Source organism: Echinococcus granulosus (genome assembly GCF_000524195.1).
Source record: "Echinococcus granulosus chromosome Unknown EG_S00026, whole genome shotgun sequence".
Lineage (NCBI taxonomy): Eukaryota > Metazoa > Platyhelminthes > Cestoda > Cyclophyllidea > Taeniidae > Echinococcus > Echinococcus granulosus.
This window is the reverse complement of record NW_020170406.1, coordinates 284,014-303,325: the sequence shown is the minus strand read 5'-3', so window position 1 is coordinate 303,325 and position 19,312 is coordinate 284,014. Positions and strand designations below refer to the sequence as shown.

At 41.8% G+C, this 19,312-nt stretch overlaps 2 protein-coding genes across 2 annotated transcripts; both read left to right on the top strand. All coding sequences in view use genetic code 11, as the record gives it.

The window, feature by feature from the left end:
- EGR_04278 (hypothetical protein) lies at positions 1 to 1,799 on the top strand (the record flags this gene model as incomplete). Its single annotated transcript, XM_024493527.1, has 2 exons — positions 1 to 66; positions 1,728 to 1,799. The coding sequence occupies 2 exons, from the start codon at positions 1 to 3 to the stop codon at positions 1,797 to 1,799; spliced, it is 138 nt and encodes a 45-aa protein (XP_024352035.1).
- A 4,338-nt stretch (positions 1,800 to 6,137) lies between these two features.
- On the top strand, positions 6,138 to 18,493 carry EGR_04277 (Serine/threonine-protein kinase B-raf; the record flags this gene model as incomplete). The annotated part of the gene is made up of 9 exons (XM_024493526.1): positions 6,138 to 6,206; positions 6,289 to 7,031; positions 8,361 to 8,721; positions 9,218 to 9,382; positions 10,749 to 10,939; positions 11,666 to 11,842; positions 14,512 to 14,665; positions 16,828 to 17,094; positions 18,269 to 18,493. 9 exons carry the CDS (start codon positions 6,138 to 6,140, stop codon positions 18,491 to 18,493), a joined length of 2,352 nt encoding a protein of 783 aa, XP_024352034.1.
- Positions 18,494 to 19,312: the final 819 nt, after the last annotated feature.

Below are 19,312 nucleotides of genomic sequence, written 5' to 3'. Positions count from 1 at the left end.
ATGTTCAACGGGAGTGCTGCTCATGCTTTTGAGGTCCGACACTCTGGGGATTCAGAGACAGATCAGGTCTCAGCATTGTGCCTACAACTACCTCTTTGTATTTTATGTGTCCACCTATGTCTCTGCACAAAATTGGTGTTTCATTCAAAGCTACAATGCACTGTTTTGTAAACGAACTCGTTGAGATCATCAGTCTAACCGTTATAATCCCTCTTTCTGCTGGCAGTGTGTTTGAGCACAACCAATGTTTTCCAACTTACTAGAAGGTATTGCTAAGTTGTTACAAAGATGTTTGTAATATAATAATCTCTCGGCTCATATTTGTGAAGTTCGTTTTTGAGTTTAGTATATTAATGTTCTTTGAATGCACCCTCTGAGAAATAAGAATTAATTGAAATGCTGCTTAAGAATTTGGGCTGCAAGGCAGGGTTTTTGTCAACTATGGACATACAGCAATTCAGTGATCAGGTTATCCTGTCAGTAATGGCATGTGGTGATTTTTCACTATCAACACGCTCGGCTTTACTAATCCCAAAAGATAATCGGCCATCAAAGCTTACAAGTCGCAGTATCCTAGTAGGACATAAACACTTGCCCTTCCAAAGTAACCGGTTTAACATGCTTTCTAGAATAGAGAAATGGGCTTAATCAAGACTAGAAATATTTTAAACCTGTCCTTTTATTCAATGTGATTTGGTACGACCATCTATAATTCACGGGTAAGGGTCACGTGTCATACATTTATAATGCCAAGCTGAAGTAGGCAATGTCAAGCGGCGCAGGTGTGTCGTGTCGGTTGCGAACAAGGTAAAGGTCACAAAATTTCCCTCCTGCTGCGTAGGAGACTGTATTAACAATAAGAATGAAATAAACAAATTTGTAAGTAAAAGTTAAGATTTGACGTGGACTTGTTATGGGAAAAATTGTGTATTTATCTGGCAGCTTGCTTGATGCTATGGGGTAAGGTGGCACAGTTGAGAATCTAACCAGATTGTGTGAAATAGAGCTCATTCTAATCCCATCAATCAGCATTAAATTGTGATCTATTGTCCATTTTGGTTACCAAGTAATGTTAAGCATTCCAAAGTTCCCTGCTTGCGCATACGTCGACGAAAAAGTTGGATGACAGTCCGGGTAGGCGACTCTAAACAGATATACAATTGAATTATGTACCTGAATAGCCTAGATGTTTAGTCTTCAGGTGGATCCAATGTACATCGGTCTACATGCAGGAGTATTTTTTCGCCTTTAACACTGCTCGTTCCCTTATACCACAATAGCTCCTTTTACCTGTCTTTTGGATGGTTTGCTATGCACAGCACCTGTTGGAATCCAAGTTTCCTGACTTTGAGGAAAGCTATGAACTTGGATGCTGTGGCGCTGTCTCTCCTTTAGCTGTCCTTTTGAACCCCTAAGACTCATCACTTTGAGGAAAGAATGAGCTGAGGCATTGTATGATGGTCAATGTGCGTGTAGAACAGACGTTGGAGGGGATGTCAATGTGCAGCATGATTGACAAATGCTTTGAAGGCTGGATGCGCTTAGCATATTACAGGGAAAACGAAGCAAACGCTTCTGACCAGGCCTGGAGGATTGTTATTAAATGCAGAAAGAGCTGGGAAGAGCTCAATTGGAAGGAAATTAGGAGTCCTGCTTACGAAAATTTTATTAGTAGTCTTGTTTTGAATGGGTCTACTACTGCTGCGGTTATTTATTTTGGTCTTTAGAGTGGTTCGACTGATGGATTGCCCACCCATATTCAAAATTTCACTCCACCACTTTTGGCAACTACTATGTAGATAGCTCACTAGTGGTTGAAAGCACATGAGAAAAGTTATTTCAATCACGAAAAGTAGATGATTGGCATGCTATAGGAGTCATGCTGTAATCCCTTGGTCGAGGCAACTGCAGCCTCGGTGAGCCCTGTCTGCCTTGATAAGACCACATGCAGTGTAATCCTCGACTGCACTGACAATTAATGGTAAGGTTAACTAATTGATCAGTCTTAGAACTGACTCTTCTCCTAAGATTAATAACCTATTTATTTTAGTTTTGCTTGAAGGATGTTTGTAGCAGCAATTTTGTCTGCAAAACTATCTCCTACCTCCAGTGATGGCAATCGTGATTAGCGATGGCGCAATGGATTTTCACGGCCCACTACCCACTTGGGCTCTACATGCAACTAGTGTAACCTGAAAATTTTGGTGTTATTTCCGGTAAGTGACAATATTCTCTCCACAGCACTGTGTAGCCTTATGCAATTTAGGCACTTATTTGGAAGCCACTAACCTGTCTTGACAGGACTTGACATTTACAAATCGACTATTTTGGCAATAGATGCACTGCAAGTCACTCTAATTGCAGCATTAATTGTAACCAGTTTGACTTATTCAACTGCAACGACGCAATCAGTGGGAATTGCCAAACTGTTGATTTCTCATTGAACAAGACCTACTAATTCAGCAACAGATTGTCAATTCTGTAAAAAAAGCAATTCATTCTGCGCCTTCTATTTATCTTTGGTGTTGAATCATGAGGCCTGTACGTGTGCTTATGAAGAATTGTACCGATGGGTAGAACTGCCAAACATCGCAATTAGCGTCTTCATAACGAACAATTTCCCAATACAAACACTACTGATCGTGGGTCTTCCTTACACCAGGCTTGAAAGAGGGAGCTTCAACATATGCTCGTCGGTAGATTAATAGCTATCACCTTACCAACCAGCATCTGCACTGCTTTTGCATCTCAGGCTAACGAGAATGAAGCCTTTGCACAGTCAGTTCTTAATTCGACTGACCGGGAAAAGTGTACACAAATAAATGAAGTTGTGAATTTTTCTACATCACGCAAATGGTCATTAATGAATTTATTAACGCTTACAGAACTGGCGAATTGTTAGCCTCCTGTATTCGGATCGTAATCGGTTAATTATTCGTTTAACTCTCGATTTTGGTACTGACACTTTGGGGCTCCACCATCGTGTTTCCTTTAGGCGGCAGCCTTTGGGCCGTAACGGAAACTACCAAGCCCTTCTGTAGGTCGACATTGCTGTATTATGTCTTCTTTTGTCTTCAGGGAAGTCCCGGGGCCTTACAATAGTGGAAAAGTAAAGCCAGCTCGGTCTTTTTAAACAACTATCCCGATTTCTACTGCTGAGTGATAAACCCTTAGTGAAGTGGAAGAAGTGCATATGCTGAGTAGGGCATCTGTGATGTCTCATAACAGAAGGACCGAAATTGACCTCTGCCCTTAACATTTACCCCAGTTCCGTGTTCTGCGGAGTGCTTTTAGCAGCTGAGGTGGCGTCAACCTTGAACTATTTGGAAAAGTCCGCTACGGAGCTGTCTACCGTTCCTGCACGAAGAAATCAGCTATGTGAACTCGCGATACCACCACTTTTCTACTAGCTTGATGGAACTCAGATAGATGTGGCTGTGCAGCTCTGAAGTGAGAACAAAGTGGCAAGAAAGAATGGGCACGAAATTTTTTCCCCAAGGAATGATTTTAAATCCCGTCTTGTGTTACATAACTCTGCGCTCCTACGACTAGTGATGGACACGCCTGTTGGCCAACACATTCTCCGTCCCCAATTTAGTTATCTTACAAGATGGAAGTCCAGATCCACTGGAATTTGCCAGGGGAGATAAGTGATGTTGCAGTCAGATATCTTCTCGCTTGCATGCAAATTCGATGATCGGTGCGTTAGGCTAGTGAATGCTCTTCTTGCAGCACTGATTACGTTGGGATGGCTGACAAGCGAGGTTTGCCAAGGGAGGTATTGAGGATGATGCTTAAAAATAGAAGGTGAATCATGTAATGCGTTAACTGTTTGGCCAACTCTAGGTTTTGGCATAGCACCACTTAGAGTCCCCCCATTGTACGTCATGCGGGTGGCCTGACCTTCAGGCTGTGCCAGTAAGGCCCCTAAGCCCTTCTATAAGTCAACAATACATACTCTTCCGGAATATTCTGTCTTCTTTCGTCTTCAGGGGAGTCTCGGGGTGCTAAATTGATCACCCCAAAACGAGCGGAAGAAAACAATGAAGATCGTGGCCAAGATACCTTAAGAACGAATCCTTAATAATTTATCCGATGCATTGTATGGGTCTCTTTTTTTGCTAAGGGGCATTTTTGTATTCCGTGATTGGAAAAAATCATGAAGTTTTTAATCTCAAGGTGATATATGGGACGCGATACCTGTTTGCCATTTGGCCAGACATCATCGACAGTAGCCATCATAGTCGATAATAAAAGTTTCCTAAGAAGAGGTTTATTGTTCAGTATTTACCTTCTTTGACCTAAAAAAATTAAAGACCTGATGTTTTTAAGACATACCTAATGTCGTGGCGAAAAAGCCCAATCGGTTTATTTGAAATTTAAAAGCAAGAATTCGTATTTTAAAACTAGTAAGTGCTTAACAAGTACTAGCATTTGATCCTAATGGGATGTTTTAATATAACTGTGAAAATATCGGTCCAGTGCCAGTGTCTGGCGAGTCCATCCATATCAATGACGTTCCTGTTGAAAACAGCTATAAAAGTCTGAGAACTCAGAAAACGGTTCCTCTCGCTCCCTCCGATTGGCCCATGTCACGCAAAAATGTACTATATGTGCCCCGACAATAACTCTAAGGGCAAGGTCAATCCATTCTTATAACCACAGTCAATGCAAACCACTGAGGAATATGCAGGCAGTGTCCGTCAACTAGCCTCCTACTTCCCTTCATCCACGTCTACGGATCATCTGGTTGGATGCTCAACATGGTCCAGCCCACTTGGGGATAAAACTTAATTCATAACAAAACCCTTCAATTCATTCTACAGAGAATATAAGGCATATTAGGGGCCAGGTTTTGTCTACGTCAAAACAATGTGAAACGGTAATACCTGGGAAAGAACGGTTTCCCTCATAAATTAATTTAATCTCAACTATGTACTCGACGGGCGCCTTCTGATGCAGAATTACCTTATTGTTCTTAAGGAATATTGTTAAAAGTGGTGTGATGAGTGCCTGTTGGGGTGATTTGGTATTTCGCCTATCTAGTTATTTAATTACGCGGGCATCCGAGTCTCCACGACGTGCAATTTCACCTGGGAATACAATCCTCTGGCCTAGTAAATGTCCTTACACTCCGTTGTTAAGTTGGGTTATTGAGACTTCTGGGGAGTTCCATGGCATTCCAATTCTATAAAAAAGTTAGCATTTAAAGACAGCTTGTGAAAAATTGCAACTTGAGCCCTATTATTAATTATTTTTCGTCATAATGCCCTTTTACAAAACCAGCGCAAGGGGCTTTTTAAAATCCACTTATTTTCTTATGTGCTAATCTTGCCACTGTGTATGCGAGAAGAAGTGGAGCGACAATGGTTGCAAGTATGAGATTTGGTCTGTCAAAAATCCCCTAGGTAAAACTTTACTAATACACACCAGCTTTATGTGTGTTTCCAATAATCCCGAAAAAACTTGCCATGCCACATTATTTCTGCTCTGTTCTGTTATGATAAACCAATGAGCAATGTTAAACTTGGGCAGTTGACTTTTATAAAGGTCGTTTGAAAGCGCGTCTAATGATTTGGTTGCTCTGGCTTGTCTTAGCATGTAGATGTGAGTTCCAGTTCATTTTGTCTGCATAATTGCTGCATTGGCGACATCCTATGCTTTAAAAGATTATTACCCTCAATTGCCTTCTCTTTTGTGGCCATACACATCAGACCTCATCAATGTTCGGCATTTTCACGCTGTTTTGTGCACACTACCCAAGATTATGCACCATCTTATTTGGACACGGACTTTTATTTGGATTTGTTAACAGGATATTAATACTGTTTTGCTATCAAAAGTTTTTTGCCTTTCGGAACCATCTTTTTTGCCGAGATTGCGTAGGAATTGGGATGACCCACCCTTTTTGCTGACCTTCTGGTCAATCCATAACTTTTCCTTAGTAGTTTACGAATTCTTGCTGGCCTTTTAATGTTTTATTCATAAGTGCACCTTTTTGGTATTTACTTGGACTGACCACATCTATGCACATCCGTTTGTGTGCCTACTTTTCTAGTTAACCGCGCGTCTCAAACAGTCTGAAGTAGTTCCAAGTGGAAATTGTTGATGTATCCCTCTTCTTTTTGTGCTAAATGATGGATCGACAAAGTTTTGACATTAATCTTAGCGCTATGGAGAAAAACTGTGATATGCTAAAAACGAAGGTTAGTTTTTCTACTCTCTCCCATCGCCAAATAAAGTGTTCTTTATCCCAACCCCCCCCCCCCCCCACTTTTCGTCCTTCAGATTGCTAACTTCCGCCTCATAAGCGACGTTCTGCAAGACAAGACGTACCAACTGTTGAATATCATTCGCAAAAAGGAGGATTTTTTCGGCATATTCACCCGTGAATATGATGAGGTCTCCAATGACATTAACTCCGTCCAAGCGGTTATCGAAATGTACTCCACCGAGTTAGAAGAGCTTGAGGCTGCAATTGACGAATGTAAGCGGGAGAACAGTGCGGCAGGCGCTTCTCGAGGTAAAAGCGGCCCGCACCAACCCAATAATGGCGATTCTACCACCCTAAGTCCACCACAACGTCGGCTGCCAATTCAGAAGTGCCAGCTGAGGGCACACCTTCCAGATAACCAGTTCACCGTGGTTGAGGTGCGTCCAGGACAGACGATACGTCAGGTGTTAGAGAAGAAGCTTTCCCATCGATGCTATCGCACTGAGGATCTCTCTGTCTATAGCGTCGGCTCAGGGAATCTTGTGTTGTGGGACGACGATGCAGCTGGAGTAGCTCTGGTCTCAGGGGACCTGGTTGTGGAGTTTAACGATGAGCAGACCCATCGGCGTCCAAAGCATGAGTTTCAGCGCAGAAGGTTCTTTGAGACTCAAATCTGCAGCATCTGTCAGAAGTTTGTCTTCTTTGGAATTACTTGCAAAATTTGCGGCTTGGCGTTTCATCAGAGGTGCGTTTCGCGGTTGGAGAAGCACCACTTGCAACCTACTGAAGAGGATAATTTCATTGAAATTCAGCGACTGTGAGTTCACTTTACTTCACTTGTGTTGACCTGTGCTACCTCGATCTCATTGATATAGCACGCTTTGAAAGCTTTTGTGAAATCTAAATTTGGACTGGTCTCATCTTGCTTCCGCCTAGTAAATTATCCTTCTGGTTCATTTTTCATTAAATCTTCCAGTTTTAGCCGTAAATTACTTGAATTCGTTTTGCCTAGGCGCATTGGGGTCCCTCAGAAATTTCGTTCAGTTCTCTAAGAGAAGACGTCCCACGTTCTCAGGTTTATAAAGTATGTGGAGTGTTGTGAAAATGCCAGTGCTAATTTCACTGCTTTGTTGGCTTACGAAAGCGTTTCCACTTTCATCATCATTTGAAAAAATGTTGCTGCAAGGAAAGATAGGACTTAACTTAACAACCGAAATCTGTCAGTGAAGGTGAGAATGCGTTAATTTAATGGCACCCTAACAATGCCATTTATAGTACAGAGCCCCGACCTCCAAGCTAATCCGATCTCCTCCTCATATCTAGCATAAGCTAACATTACCTGCCAGGTCTAGGCATTAAAAGAATTCTACTAAACATGATGTAAAAAACAGCTTTTGTTCGTCTCTCACCGACTGCCTATGCAATCTGTCACCAAGCTAATGAAACTGTTACTTTTATTTCGGGTGCACGATTTTCAACTAACCCTACTGCCACTTCAATAAATTTTTACCGGAGCCCTGGAGGAACATCGATTGTCACTACCCAGATACCCTATTGTTCTAATTTGGCACTACTTGATACTAATCTTGTTTCGCCCTTTTTAATTTGATCCTCTCCCGTCAGCTAACTGTAACATATTCGTGACGCTCGGGCTCAGGTGAGAAAGCCGGAACCTTAAGTACATGAGGAGATGGTAATAATCATGTTAAAATGTCAGCAAAATCCAGGCTTTTCTACAAGAACAATGCTCCTCTTTCAAACGGCATCGTGTAGTCGATGTCATGTAAAAAAGATATCAGGTGTTTACGTAGTCAGTATTTGTTAAGGAAAAAAGTTAACTGGTTTTCTTTGCGTTGTATGGACAATTCTCCTCGTTTTTTTACCAAATCTGTCATCGAAATATCCTTGAGCATTACTTTTATCGGCCTTATGAAATTATCCAAAACACCATTTTCATTAACATCCACCACGTCTACATCAATTATTGCCAGGCTAACAACCCTCGTTTTTTAGTATTTCATGTAATACACTAATGGGTCAAAGCATAACCTTTTACGCTCAATTACTCAGTAACTTGTTTGCATCACTTCACATTAGAAAGCGCCTCATCTCTTTACTTGTCCTTCCCTTTCTTCTTTTCCTTTAGCCTAAAGTGTAGCGGCCAGCGCAGTTCCAATTGGTTGGCAGTTCAGAACGGCTCGAGCGGTGCAATTTCCACCACAGGATCGACAACACCCACAACTGCGCAGGTCTGTGTCTACGAGGCGGCCACGGTGGCAGCGGCGGTGGTGGCTGCGGCTGCTGCGGCGGCAGCAGAGCAGCGAGGAAGCGGATCGGAGGCGGATCGCGGTGTCCGTGATGCAGTCACGGCTAGAATGCCCTCGGCCCATCTACTTACTGCTGTTACCCGTGAGCGCTCCTCCTCCAGTCCCAATGTCTGCCATCACATCAATCCCCAACAGCTACCCTCTTTCTCCAACCTTATTCCCTGGGCGGGTTCGGTTAAGGTATGTTCTAAAAATGGGGTGATTTTTGTCCCCTAATCAGTTTAACGATTAGGGCTAGGGCATCGTATCGTATCTTTGTAACGGTACTGGCTTACAAGATAAAATTACCTCCTTTTTTCTGAACAAAGGGGAAATTGATGCTTCGCAGACTCACGTAATTTATATTTTGGCATCATGGAAGAGGCTAACTTTTCATAAATTTTGATATAGTGTTTATTGTTTGTGGTCGAATCCCTTTACTGTTGACGATTTAAAGCACTTTCCAGGTCAAAATATTTAATGCTAAGTTATCATTTATTGGCAAAAAATGCAGTAATGACGATGGACACTTTCTGCTTGCTGTTGATAAACGGTTTTTGGTGCAAACGTTCGCCACCTGATCCATAGCCCTACCTCTTCAGTCCTCCAAAAATCTTGGAAAATTGTCTTCCTGTTGTATCTAAGTTTCACTGGTGCTGAGGAATGCGATTTCATGAAATTGTTGTCGACATTACAGTCCCACGATGGTAACCAGCCTTCTAATCCCTCCAATGCTGCCGTCGGTGGTGGTGACTCAAGTGAATTCAAGAGCCCTCTTCCATCCAATCTGGAGACAGAAGATCGTTTAAAATCGGCGACTGACGGGGGTGATGGAACCGCCTCTACACTTCGGCAACGCCAAGTAATATCTGAGCTACTTTTGTGCTACTGAAAGGAATTAAGTAAATGTGGTAGTGTTATGTGACTGCGATAGTAGCTAGGTTATCACAACGCTTTCAGTATGTGCGTCAATCCCAGTTAAGTGCCCTTTTATTAGCTTGATTTTCTGTAATAATAGGATAGGAGTCAAGAGATCACTTCATTGACGACTTGTGATAGGGCAAAAACCAATGGTTGAAGACTTTTCTGCCTAAAATTTATTGGCACTTGAGGCAAATGTCGTCTCGCTGATTATTCAACTGCAGTTTTGCATGCATCTGCTTTCGCCACAGTTCAAGATCCTTATCATTTAGCCCCCATGTGACTCATTTTCATGGTTCGATTTATCTTAACATAATTTACCCAACTGTTGGATGACGCCCTATATTAGTTGAGCACTGGCTGATTCACCGTTTCACTATTCAACTTCAAAATCCGCATTTTTCTTAATGAAAAATGAGTGGTGCCAAATGCAAACATCAGAGGTATTGGCATTCTAAAATTAGTGGTTAGAATTGGTTGGTTCATATTTTGAGAATATAATGTTTTAAACTTCACCTTCAAACTGACAAGCCTTAATAGCAGTAGAAATTTTAATATTTACGTTGGATATGTTAGATCCTGAGATGATATATTCGGGGATGGCAAGTTCGTTAGCCCTAGTGTTAGGACCTGCCTTCCAACGTGCACAAAAGGGCCGCTTTTCCTTATTCTCTGTCGATTCTCGTAGGAACCATTTATTGGTTGTTATGTCAGATCAATTGGATTCGTCAGCATCAGTATTGAAATTAGAGTTTTTCACATTTCATTCAGCTTTCGCTGTCGGCTGTGACTTCCCAGCGTGTTATCACACTGCCAACAACTTTGTCGCATCATTGGAAGACTAATGAATTCGACTGTTAATCATGTTGGGTATTGTTCATCAACAATAACGGGTCGCGAAAATTTTGTGCTTATTTTCGTGCAGTCTATCCCTTAATCCAGTCACTAACACATAGCTAATACGGTTCCAAACAACGTGCTAGGTGTTTTTAAATAAAGGTAATGCATCTGTCAAGACAAAGGGAAGCGCTCTCAGACATCAATCTACATGCTTATAATATAGCGTTCGAGTTATCCGTAAAGAGGCTACAAAGCGCACGAATCGAGAAATTTTGCCAATTGCAGAAGGGGTGAATAGCCATTGGCTCAGTCTACATGAATGGTTTTGTCTACTACCAGTGCGGAAACTGAATCGCAGAATATTTGAACAACCCGTGTAGTCAAATCTACTAATAAAGGCGACATTATTTTTCCAGACTAAACTATGGAATTGAAACTAATTTTTGCTTTCTTGTCTTGCATCTCAGCGCCTTGACTCCAGTGACAAGTGGGAGATTCCCGCAGAGGAGATCCAGAGGGGTCCACGCATCGGATCGGGCTCTTTTGGCACGGTTTTCAAGGGCTACTGGCACGGGGATGTTGCCATCAAGGAGCTCAATGTTGTTGATCCTACTGCAACCCAGTTAAAGGCGTTCAAGAATGAGGTTAATGTTCTCAGGTGCGATTCCTTTTGCTAGCCTACTTCCGTCTCCACTTTGTCTGCAGTGTCAATTCCGCTCAATTTTGCTTATTGAATCTTGCTTTTATGTTATTTCGACTTGGTACTTGTGAGGAGCCCGTCAAATACACACTGCTTCTCAGATTCATGATTCTTTGCAAAAATAGTGAAGAGAACCCATTTCTTAGATCAAATGGGATTGAAGAAGATCTTGAATTGTCTAAACAATCGTATGCTTCCAGCAACTACCCTCCTGGGCTAGTCATCGCAACAGCTTTGGAGTGAATCGGCTACAAATGGGCTTCCATTACGTCAAGGAGACTTCATGTAGAGTTCACGAGTTATACTGAAGAACCCGCCTTGATAGGTATATCTTCAATATTGTGTTTTGCTTTAGTGTGTTCGCAATTTGGCCGATTGTCGAAGGATTCAATCTGGTAGTCCACTGGCGATTCTTGCTCTCTTGACACTGCGCAGCCTTCTGTCTGAATTCTTCTGCACTTATCGTAATCTCTTGGGTTATAAAATGAGCATAATTTCAATAAATCTTCTATTATGCGTCTCCACCGCTTTATTTGAGGGTGAATCTTTTAGGTACTACCGCAGAGAAGGGCTGAAAAGCTGTCAGAATTGATGATATAGCCCGAGTTCTGTATTACAATCGTAGAGGGTGGATTGTGGGTCACTAAATGTGCCATTCCAGTACCTTCAGCAATTTTTTTTCAGAAAAACAAGTCATGCCAATATTCTCCTCTTCATGGGCGTCGTCTCGAAGCCGCGATTAGCCATCATCACGCAGTGGTGCGAGGGCTCTAGTCTCTACAAACACATTCATGTGCACGAACGTCACTTCGATGTGGAGGAGATGGTCGATGTTGCTCGTCAAACCACTCAGGGCATGGAGTAAGTTGTTTTGAGCAGTTATGCAGCACTAACAACAATCATGGAATTCTGACTCTTCTTGTACAGTTTCTAGGTATTATTTGTAAAGGTATTACATCTTCTATTTTGCGTTGTTGAATGGCCTGCAGCAATGGAAGAATTTGCCCAAAGCATGCCGATTCCAGCCTAAATATATATGTAAGTCGTGTAGAATAGTTCCACAGTAGCAATCCACATCCGAGGCTCCTGGAGTTTAGTTCTTCCAAGGCATCTAAGTCCTCTCTAAAATGACTTTAAATTCTCCGTTTGGCGTGAGTCGTACCTAGTGTTTTCTCACCACTAGCAATGAAATTGTACTGTTCAGGAGCTTGGGAACCGAATTCGTGCAAGAACCTCAGGTCCGGTTTAAAATGCCAGCTCTTGCATTTAGTTCTAGGATTAGGCTAAAATTGATGTTTGCCTCGTCAATGTGACAAAAATTCACCAAAAACCTATCAACACTGACTTAAATGTGTGGTCTTGGTCCGATTTATTGTAGGTTTACAACTAGCGCAACTTCAGTAACCCTTTTTTGGTGAGCAAGGAGGTTACCAGGTCGCATCCACTTCATGCCACCTTTAATAATTTTACTTCATTTCAATTTATGGGGTAGTTAATAGTGGGATATTAGGTGAATGTCGCGATAATATACCTGGCGAATCCAAACTAGAGGCTTAATTGAGGTGTCGGTGAGTAATAAATTATTGAATGCAAAAGCATTTCCTGCGCAACTTTTTTTTTCAACCAAACGTTTAAAGGCGCGTTAGTGACAAGCAGGTAATGTTCTCTGAAGGGTAATAAATGCATTCTTTTGCCTCATGAATAAGTCAACAATGGTCCGACGCTAGTAAGTGTGGTTTATAGCCAGTGTAAAATTGTGCACAATAGTTACACTGTGCTTGTACTATTTTTTTGTGCTATGGTTGTAAAATGTAAAACGTACGTAAATGTGAGGGCGGCTGTGAACAACTTCTGACGGACTGTAAATGACATTATAGGTACAAAATTTAGAACCCAGGTACGTATGGTTAATGGGAGTGTTCATGAATTCCCTTATAAATTATCAAGATGGAAATGGGATTAAATGGTAATGTTTCAATTTCTTGCGGTTGAATAACTCGATGTTTTCAATTTGTTGAAATCGGCTCCTGCTCTAGTAATGATTTTTTCGCAGAACTCGAAGTTAGGGCCTTTGTGAAATTCTACGGTTTGTCTATCCCTCTGTAGTGAGCCTCCACAGGTTTATCCATACACAGTTTCGGTTTGGTGACCCTGCAACAAAATCGCGTTTCCTTTTTATTTGAATAGCCTTCACTAATGTATCGCTTCGAGTGACCTTCGAAGGCGTACTAAGACACCAGTGTCGAAAGTTCATAGCCACCGCGCAAAAGACAGAGACGTTATGGACATTGACGAAGCCGTTTGTGGAGCTCTTGATGTCTGACAAGCCCGTGTGGTTAAACACACACTTAAGTGTCGTTTGATACGCTCAGCACTAATTCGGAAGTATGTAAAGCTTTAGCATAGGCAATTTAACATGACAAAATGGCAACAATGGATTTATTTTCAACAGTTCTTCTGTTGAGTTACCACAACAAATGCATTATGTGACGTCTGGGCTTGGTGTGTAGAGATTTTATGTGCATAGGACATGTGAGGCTGACTGCAATTTCGCCACAAGTATTAAGAGGAGTTTGTTGGTCGTTAAAAAAATTGGTAGATGTGGCGCCTTGAGACTTTCCTGAAGACAAGAGAAGGTATAATGCTTTGGGGAGAATATGTATTGTTGACATAGAGAAGGGCTGGGGGCTACTTGCATGGTCCGGATGTCATACCCCCCCCCCCAGCAAAAGTATATTGGCGGAGTCTTAGGTGTCCTTGAAACCTAAACTAAGAGATAAACAAATCATCAAAGTATTCCACAATGAACGGAACCCTATGTCACCATAATGGAATCGGAAACCACCAAGACTGAAGAGTCTGAGTAGTTAATTATGCATTTAAAACAAAAATCACCTTTTTTCTCTATTTGATATGGTTTGGGAACTTGTTTGAAAGGGAGAGATTCTCCCCATTTCGTAAATCATACAAAGCCTAAAACAAATAAGCCAGTTTGTTTTATTTTTCAGGGATGATGTAAGGTACTTGTGGACAGTCGCTCTATCGCATCAAACGCGGGTGTAGGCTCTTTCACCCAACTAAGCACTGTATACTTCTCAACTTCGAATGCTGAATGAGAGTGTATTTGGTGCCAGATCTTTCACGAGCTAGCATGCGATAATCTCATAGTTGGAACCCTCGTGGCATCATTCTTGCATTCATCAAATGCGTCGGTTTGGGCTGGGACATTTTGCTCCACAACTCACAATTCCATTGCATGCAGAAGTCGTGTTAGGCTTTCAATCGCAAACTTCTTCGTCCTTTTGAGGCACTTTTAAAGCACTTTTTCGCAAGGAAGTAGCATTAAGCAACTTTGAGTTCCCTTTGTGCACGTTCTTATTTTTACTTTATATGATCAACAGACAATTTGTTCGCTTTCCAGTCTTTTGTATTCGATAAATGAAGGTGGTACGGTTCAAGTTCTACAATTTCTGGGAATAAAAAGTGTCAATTTTTCGATTATAATTGCTCACTTTCTTCTCCATTTTCAGTTACCTACACGCGAAGAAAATTCTTCACCGTGACCTCAAATCCAGCAACATATTTCTGCACGAACGGATTGTGAAGATTGGTGATTTTGGCCTGGCCACGATGAAAACGTGGAAGGGCGGTTCGCGTCAGCCTACTGGCTCTATCTTTTGGATGGTAGGCTTCGTATCTTTTCAGGATTTAAATATTATTAAGTCTTGCTTTTTGAGCCCTTGGCTCCATTACTTTTTCCGCATTTGTGACTGCTCCTTTGAAGCATTTCTTCCGGATTGATTTCATTCATTTTTGGGCAAAATCAGTCAAACATCGTATAGCATTCCGAGACTTCGCAATGTAATCGGTACCGTAAGGCAACACCAACGAGTCATCGAATTCTAATGCAATTGGGAAGATACTTAGCCCCAATGTCACCGATCCCTCTTGGCAATTCTACTGAATCTGGAGTTTTGCCCTGTTTAGAAACTGTGTTGGGAGATGGAGGAAGGTGTAGCCTTTAGTCAGTCGTGGGAACACCGGCCGAGAAGAAGAGTAATGTAACAAAGGACGGGATTTAATGTAATGTTGTGGGGATAGGATTTCGCTTCTATTCCTCCTCGTCACTCCTCATCTCACTACTGCTCAGCCATATCTATCCAGGTTTTATCCAGCTAATGGGGAAGTGGCTGTGGTATTACGAGTTTACATGACTTATTTCTTCATACGGGAATGGTGAACACTCCATGACGGACTTTTCTTGAAGGTCCACTGCCATTGTCGCTTCAGTTGTTGATACCTTTCCTATATATTACGGGACTAGGGTAGTTACTGAACGTTAACTTCAATTTCAGCCCTTCTGTTATGGATTGTGACCGATCATCCCATCCGCAGCATATTTACTTCTTCCACCCCACTACCCATCCGTAGAAATCAGGGTAGGTGCCCCATACAATCGGATTTGTTTTTCATTGCCAATAATGCAGCACTCTGAGACTTCTCCAGAGGCAAAAGGTGACATAAGACTTGGGCAGAATATATATGTATTTAACATCAGCAGAGTTTGGAGTTATTTTCATGGTTTGGAGGCCAGCCCACCCGGTGGAGGTACAATGGAAGAGACCCAAAGTGATCCCTTTGCCAAAAGCGATAGTTAAACAAACAACCAACGTATTACAATTGGTGCAATTTTGGAATATGACTTTCATCGTACAATCACATATTCTGGGAAGTTTCATTCAGCTGGGCAGTCTTATCCTCCGACTCCACTTCCATAGGCTATTTCATGCTTGTATCCACCATCCGTTATTTAAGTTAAAGCGCCTCATTTTCATGGGTTGTGAATTTGAGGCTTAGTATCTATGTATTTCTTCACTTTTAATTCCTTTCCATCTCGGTTTCTATCATCATTATGTACCTATGATATTTTTGGTATATTGATGTATCATTTCGAATGAGTTGGTGGAAAAGTTGTGATGCTTTTTAAACTGGATGTCTTCGTAGGACCAATCCAGTGGCCCAGAAAATTCGAAGGATCAAGGAGCGATGCTTTTGGCCAAGGTTTATGTGCAGTATAGTTTGAGAAGTCCTGTCTCTGAGGTTAGGTGGAATTATACCTTTTGAATTTAGCGTAAAAGCTGTAGTGAAGTTGGCTATTGTCTCTACCCCGCTGGATCGTTTGCAATCTAAGCAATGTTTTAAGACTGGATGAATTCTGTGTTGAATGGATCAGTGGCGGTTAAAAATTACTACTCAAAGTCCATCCTTGTTTAAATCTTTGCATTGTTTCATGGGATTGATATACGGTGGTACTGAAACGCAATCCAAAATTGCAAAGCATAACGTTTTGGAATTTGAGACATCCAAAACTCTTCGCTTTGACTATTTCAGGTTTCACTTATTTGCTTTAAGATTATCTTTCAAGCAATTCTTCAAGGTGATTTTTTATGCTTCTGGGCGATTTAGAGTTTAGTGTCATTTCCGAATGAGTTTCATTGCATTGTGATGGTACAGACAGTTCAAAATGTTAACCGCTTATGTGCGTTATCAATGAGATTGAGCCACTTATGAGGATTTGGTGGTAGGTGTTTCCAGACAACCGTAAACATTCATTTTGGTGACCGAATATATGCGTCTAAAAGTGAAGTTTCAACTCCGAGGGCTACAGCTGTTTGGTTTTAGTTAGTTACCTCGACTGTTCGTTCATTTTGATGTCTATTGAAGACTGTGATGGGTGCGGAATGCTCAGATGTCAATATCTCGCATCTGAAGCACTCGATTTTTGATAATATCGGTAACAAAACGTTTTGAATGTAAATTCAAATTTGGCATTTTACAATTTACAGGCGCCGGAGGTGATGCGCATGGAGGGTGAGACACCATACACAAATCTCTCGGACGTCTACGCCTTCGGAATTGTATTGTATGAGCTAATCACTGGTCAACTGCCCTTCCGTGGGCACAACAGCCGTGAACAAATCCTCTTTCTCGTCGGTAAAGGCATCCTCCGACCCGACATGTCGGCTATTCGCTCCGACGTGCCCACCGAGTTGCGCCGTGTAGTCATCGAGTCCTGCGAGTTTTCGCGCGATGCTCGACCAAATTTTTCTCAGGTAGGGCACTCTATGCGCTCGTTCTTCTGGTGATTTCGATGTTCAGTTGTATCTACCAGTTTTTATTGAACATTCTTCAGATATTTTATTGAAGTAGAAAAAAAAACGTACTGATTCAGAGATGTGTCTCAGTTATTGCTCGATGATGATGGATACACTGCTTTGACATCACAATTGGAACGGAAAACACAATTTAATTATTCATCTGCCAATGAAGCGAAGCTCCATTCCTCTGTTGACGGGGATATGGTATCAAAGAACCTTGTACCTCATTTCCTGTTCGCCACTTATGATGGTAGTCAGTGGTCTATTTTAAATTAGAGCTTTATTTTCTCGCCGGTTTATTCGTACTACGTCATCTCTGTATTCTTAGAGCTACCCCTCAGTGCTGAATTCCAATATCCTATTCCCTAATCTCAATCTGGGTGCTGCTTTTTTTCAAATTCATTACAATCATTTGGTTTGTCAGTTTCAACGATTTAACACGAAGTTTAGCATAACTTGTCACAGGTCAGGGTGCGAAACACGAGGTCGTAGTGTTTGCCAAAAGTGGACGCGACCTCGACCGTCCTACTGTGGGTCGTCTTTGCAGATTCAGTCATTCTTAGCAGATGACCTGAAACAAAATTTTTTATTTTCCCCTGAAGTACGACTCTACTCGCTGTTATCAATATAGTGCCTGCATCCTACCTGAAGGCGTTGGTTGAAAATCAAAAACTAAGCATACAAATTTGTAGCTAAACATTACAAATCAAGCAAATATCTTCACAGAACATTAGAGGTACCTCTCCATAAATTTCTCGATGGGACACCGGAATGGTGTGCATTGTTTTACAGACATTGCAGTTATCGCATTTCTTAATCCCGTATTTTCCCGTTTATAGTCTCTTACTAGTTGTGGTAACTTTCGATGCAGTGGGTATCTGATAGATGAGCATCTATGCTGATTGGAGCTATTCATCTTTACTACTAAGGCGTATTATGTTCCATCCAAAGTTGGGCTTAATTGCCTTACTACGCCAAGTTTTGATGCTCTGCTTAACAACACACGTGCTCAAGTCCAGGTGGCACCATTGTTGCGTGTTTTAATTGCATCACACAAGGTCAGTCTGTTGCACCAACTAGACATTGGAAGCTTCAAAAATATTTTCAGTTTCTGTCTACTTGTTCCAAGTTGCACCAACGTCTGGACGATCTCTACCGCCGACTGCGAAAACTTCCACGCTGCTCCTCGGAACCGAACTTGCGCAAGTACTGGGGTCGCTGCGGTGTAGGAGAGGACTGCGCCGGTCAACTGCCGCCACCACCACCGCCGCAACCGCTCCCGTTCCCACCCCCACCCCCTCCTCCTCCTACTTATTCTCCCCTCATCGAAGATGTGACTGTTAAGGTCCAATGAAAATAATGAGTATGAATCCACTAAACTGGTTTCCATATCGTTGAATTCCTGTTATTTCAATCAGTGTTTGTCTGTTCGTGAAACGTCGAAACAATGCAATTTTTACAGTTCCAAGTTTTAGTTAAGTATTTTGGTTCTCAGTTATGGATTTCCTAGAGAAAAACGAAGGCGGCTGGTGGAAATGGGTAATTAAAGCTAGAAGCCCTCATGAAAACAAAGTTATAATCAAGATTTTTTCCAAAGTGGCTGTCTGTCCTACGATCGCGTTGCCGATCGGGTTATATCCATCCACAAAACAGAAATGGAACTAGAACCTCCGTTGACGTGCTTTTTCAGGTGAAGAGTGTTTGTACATTATCCAAAGACACCCATTTTAACGAAGACTCGAACGCAGAATGACTTGCTAGTCTGCTACGAGTCCCTTAACTGTGCTGTGCAATTGGCACTGTTTTACTGAAAAGGGAACGAGGACAAGGGGTCAAATCGAAGGGACATTTGAGGACTACAATGAAGCATTTATGTCATTTATTCTTTGACGTTGCGGAATTCTTTCTGTTACATCGGTTTTTTCAGAAGAAGAATAGCAATATGAACATGATTCTACGAACAGTGGTCCCTTGGCTTGAACTCTCGCTTGCTTTTGGGTCTTAAAAAGGAAATGGAGATTACGGATCGTCTAAAAGTGGTATGTGTAAGACCTTGAGTTTTCCAACTTATCTGCAGGAAGTAAATCTCCAGTCAGCTCTGGTTATGGTGTAATACTTTTCCAGTAGAACTCATTTTACTGAACTCTTCACATGGTAGCTCTTTAAATGAAGG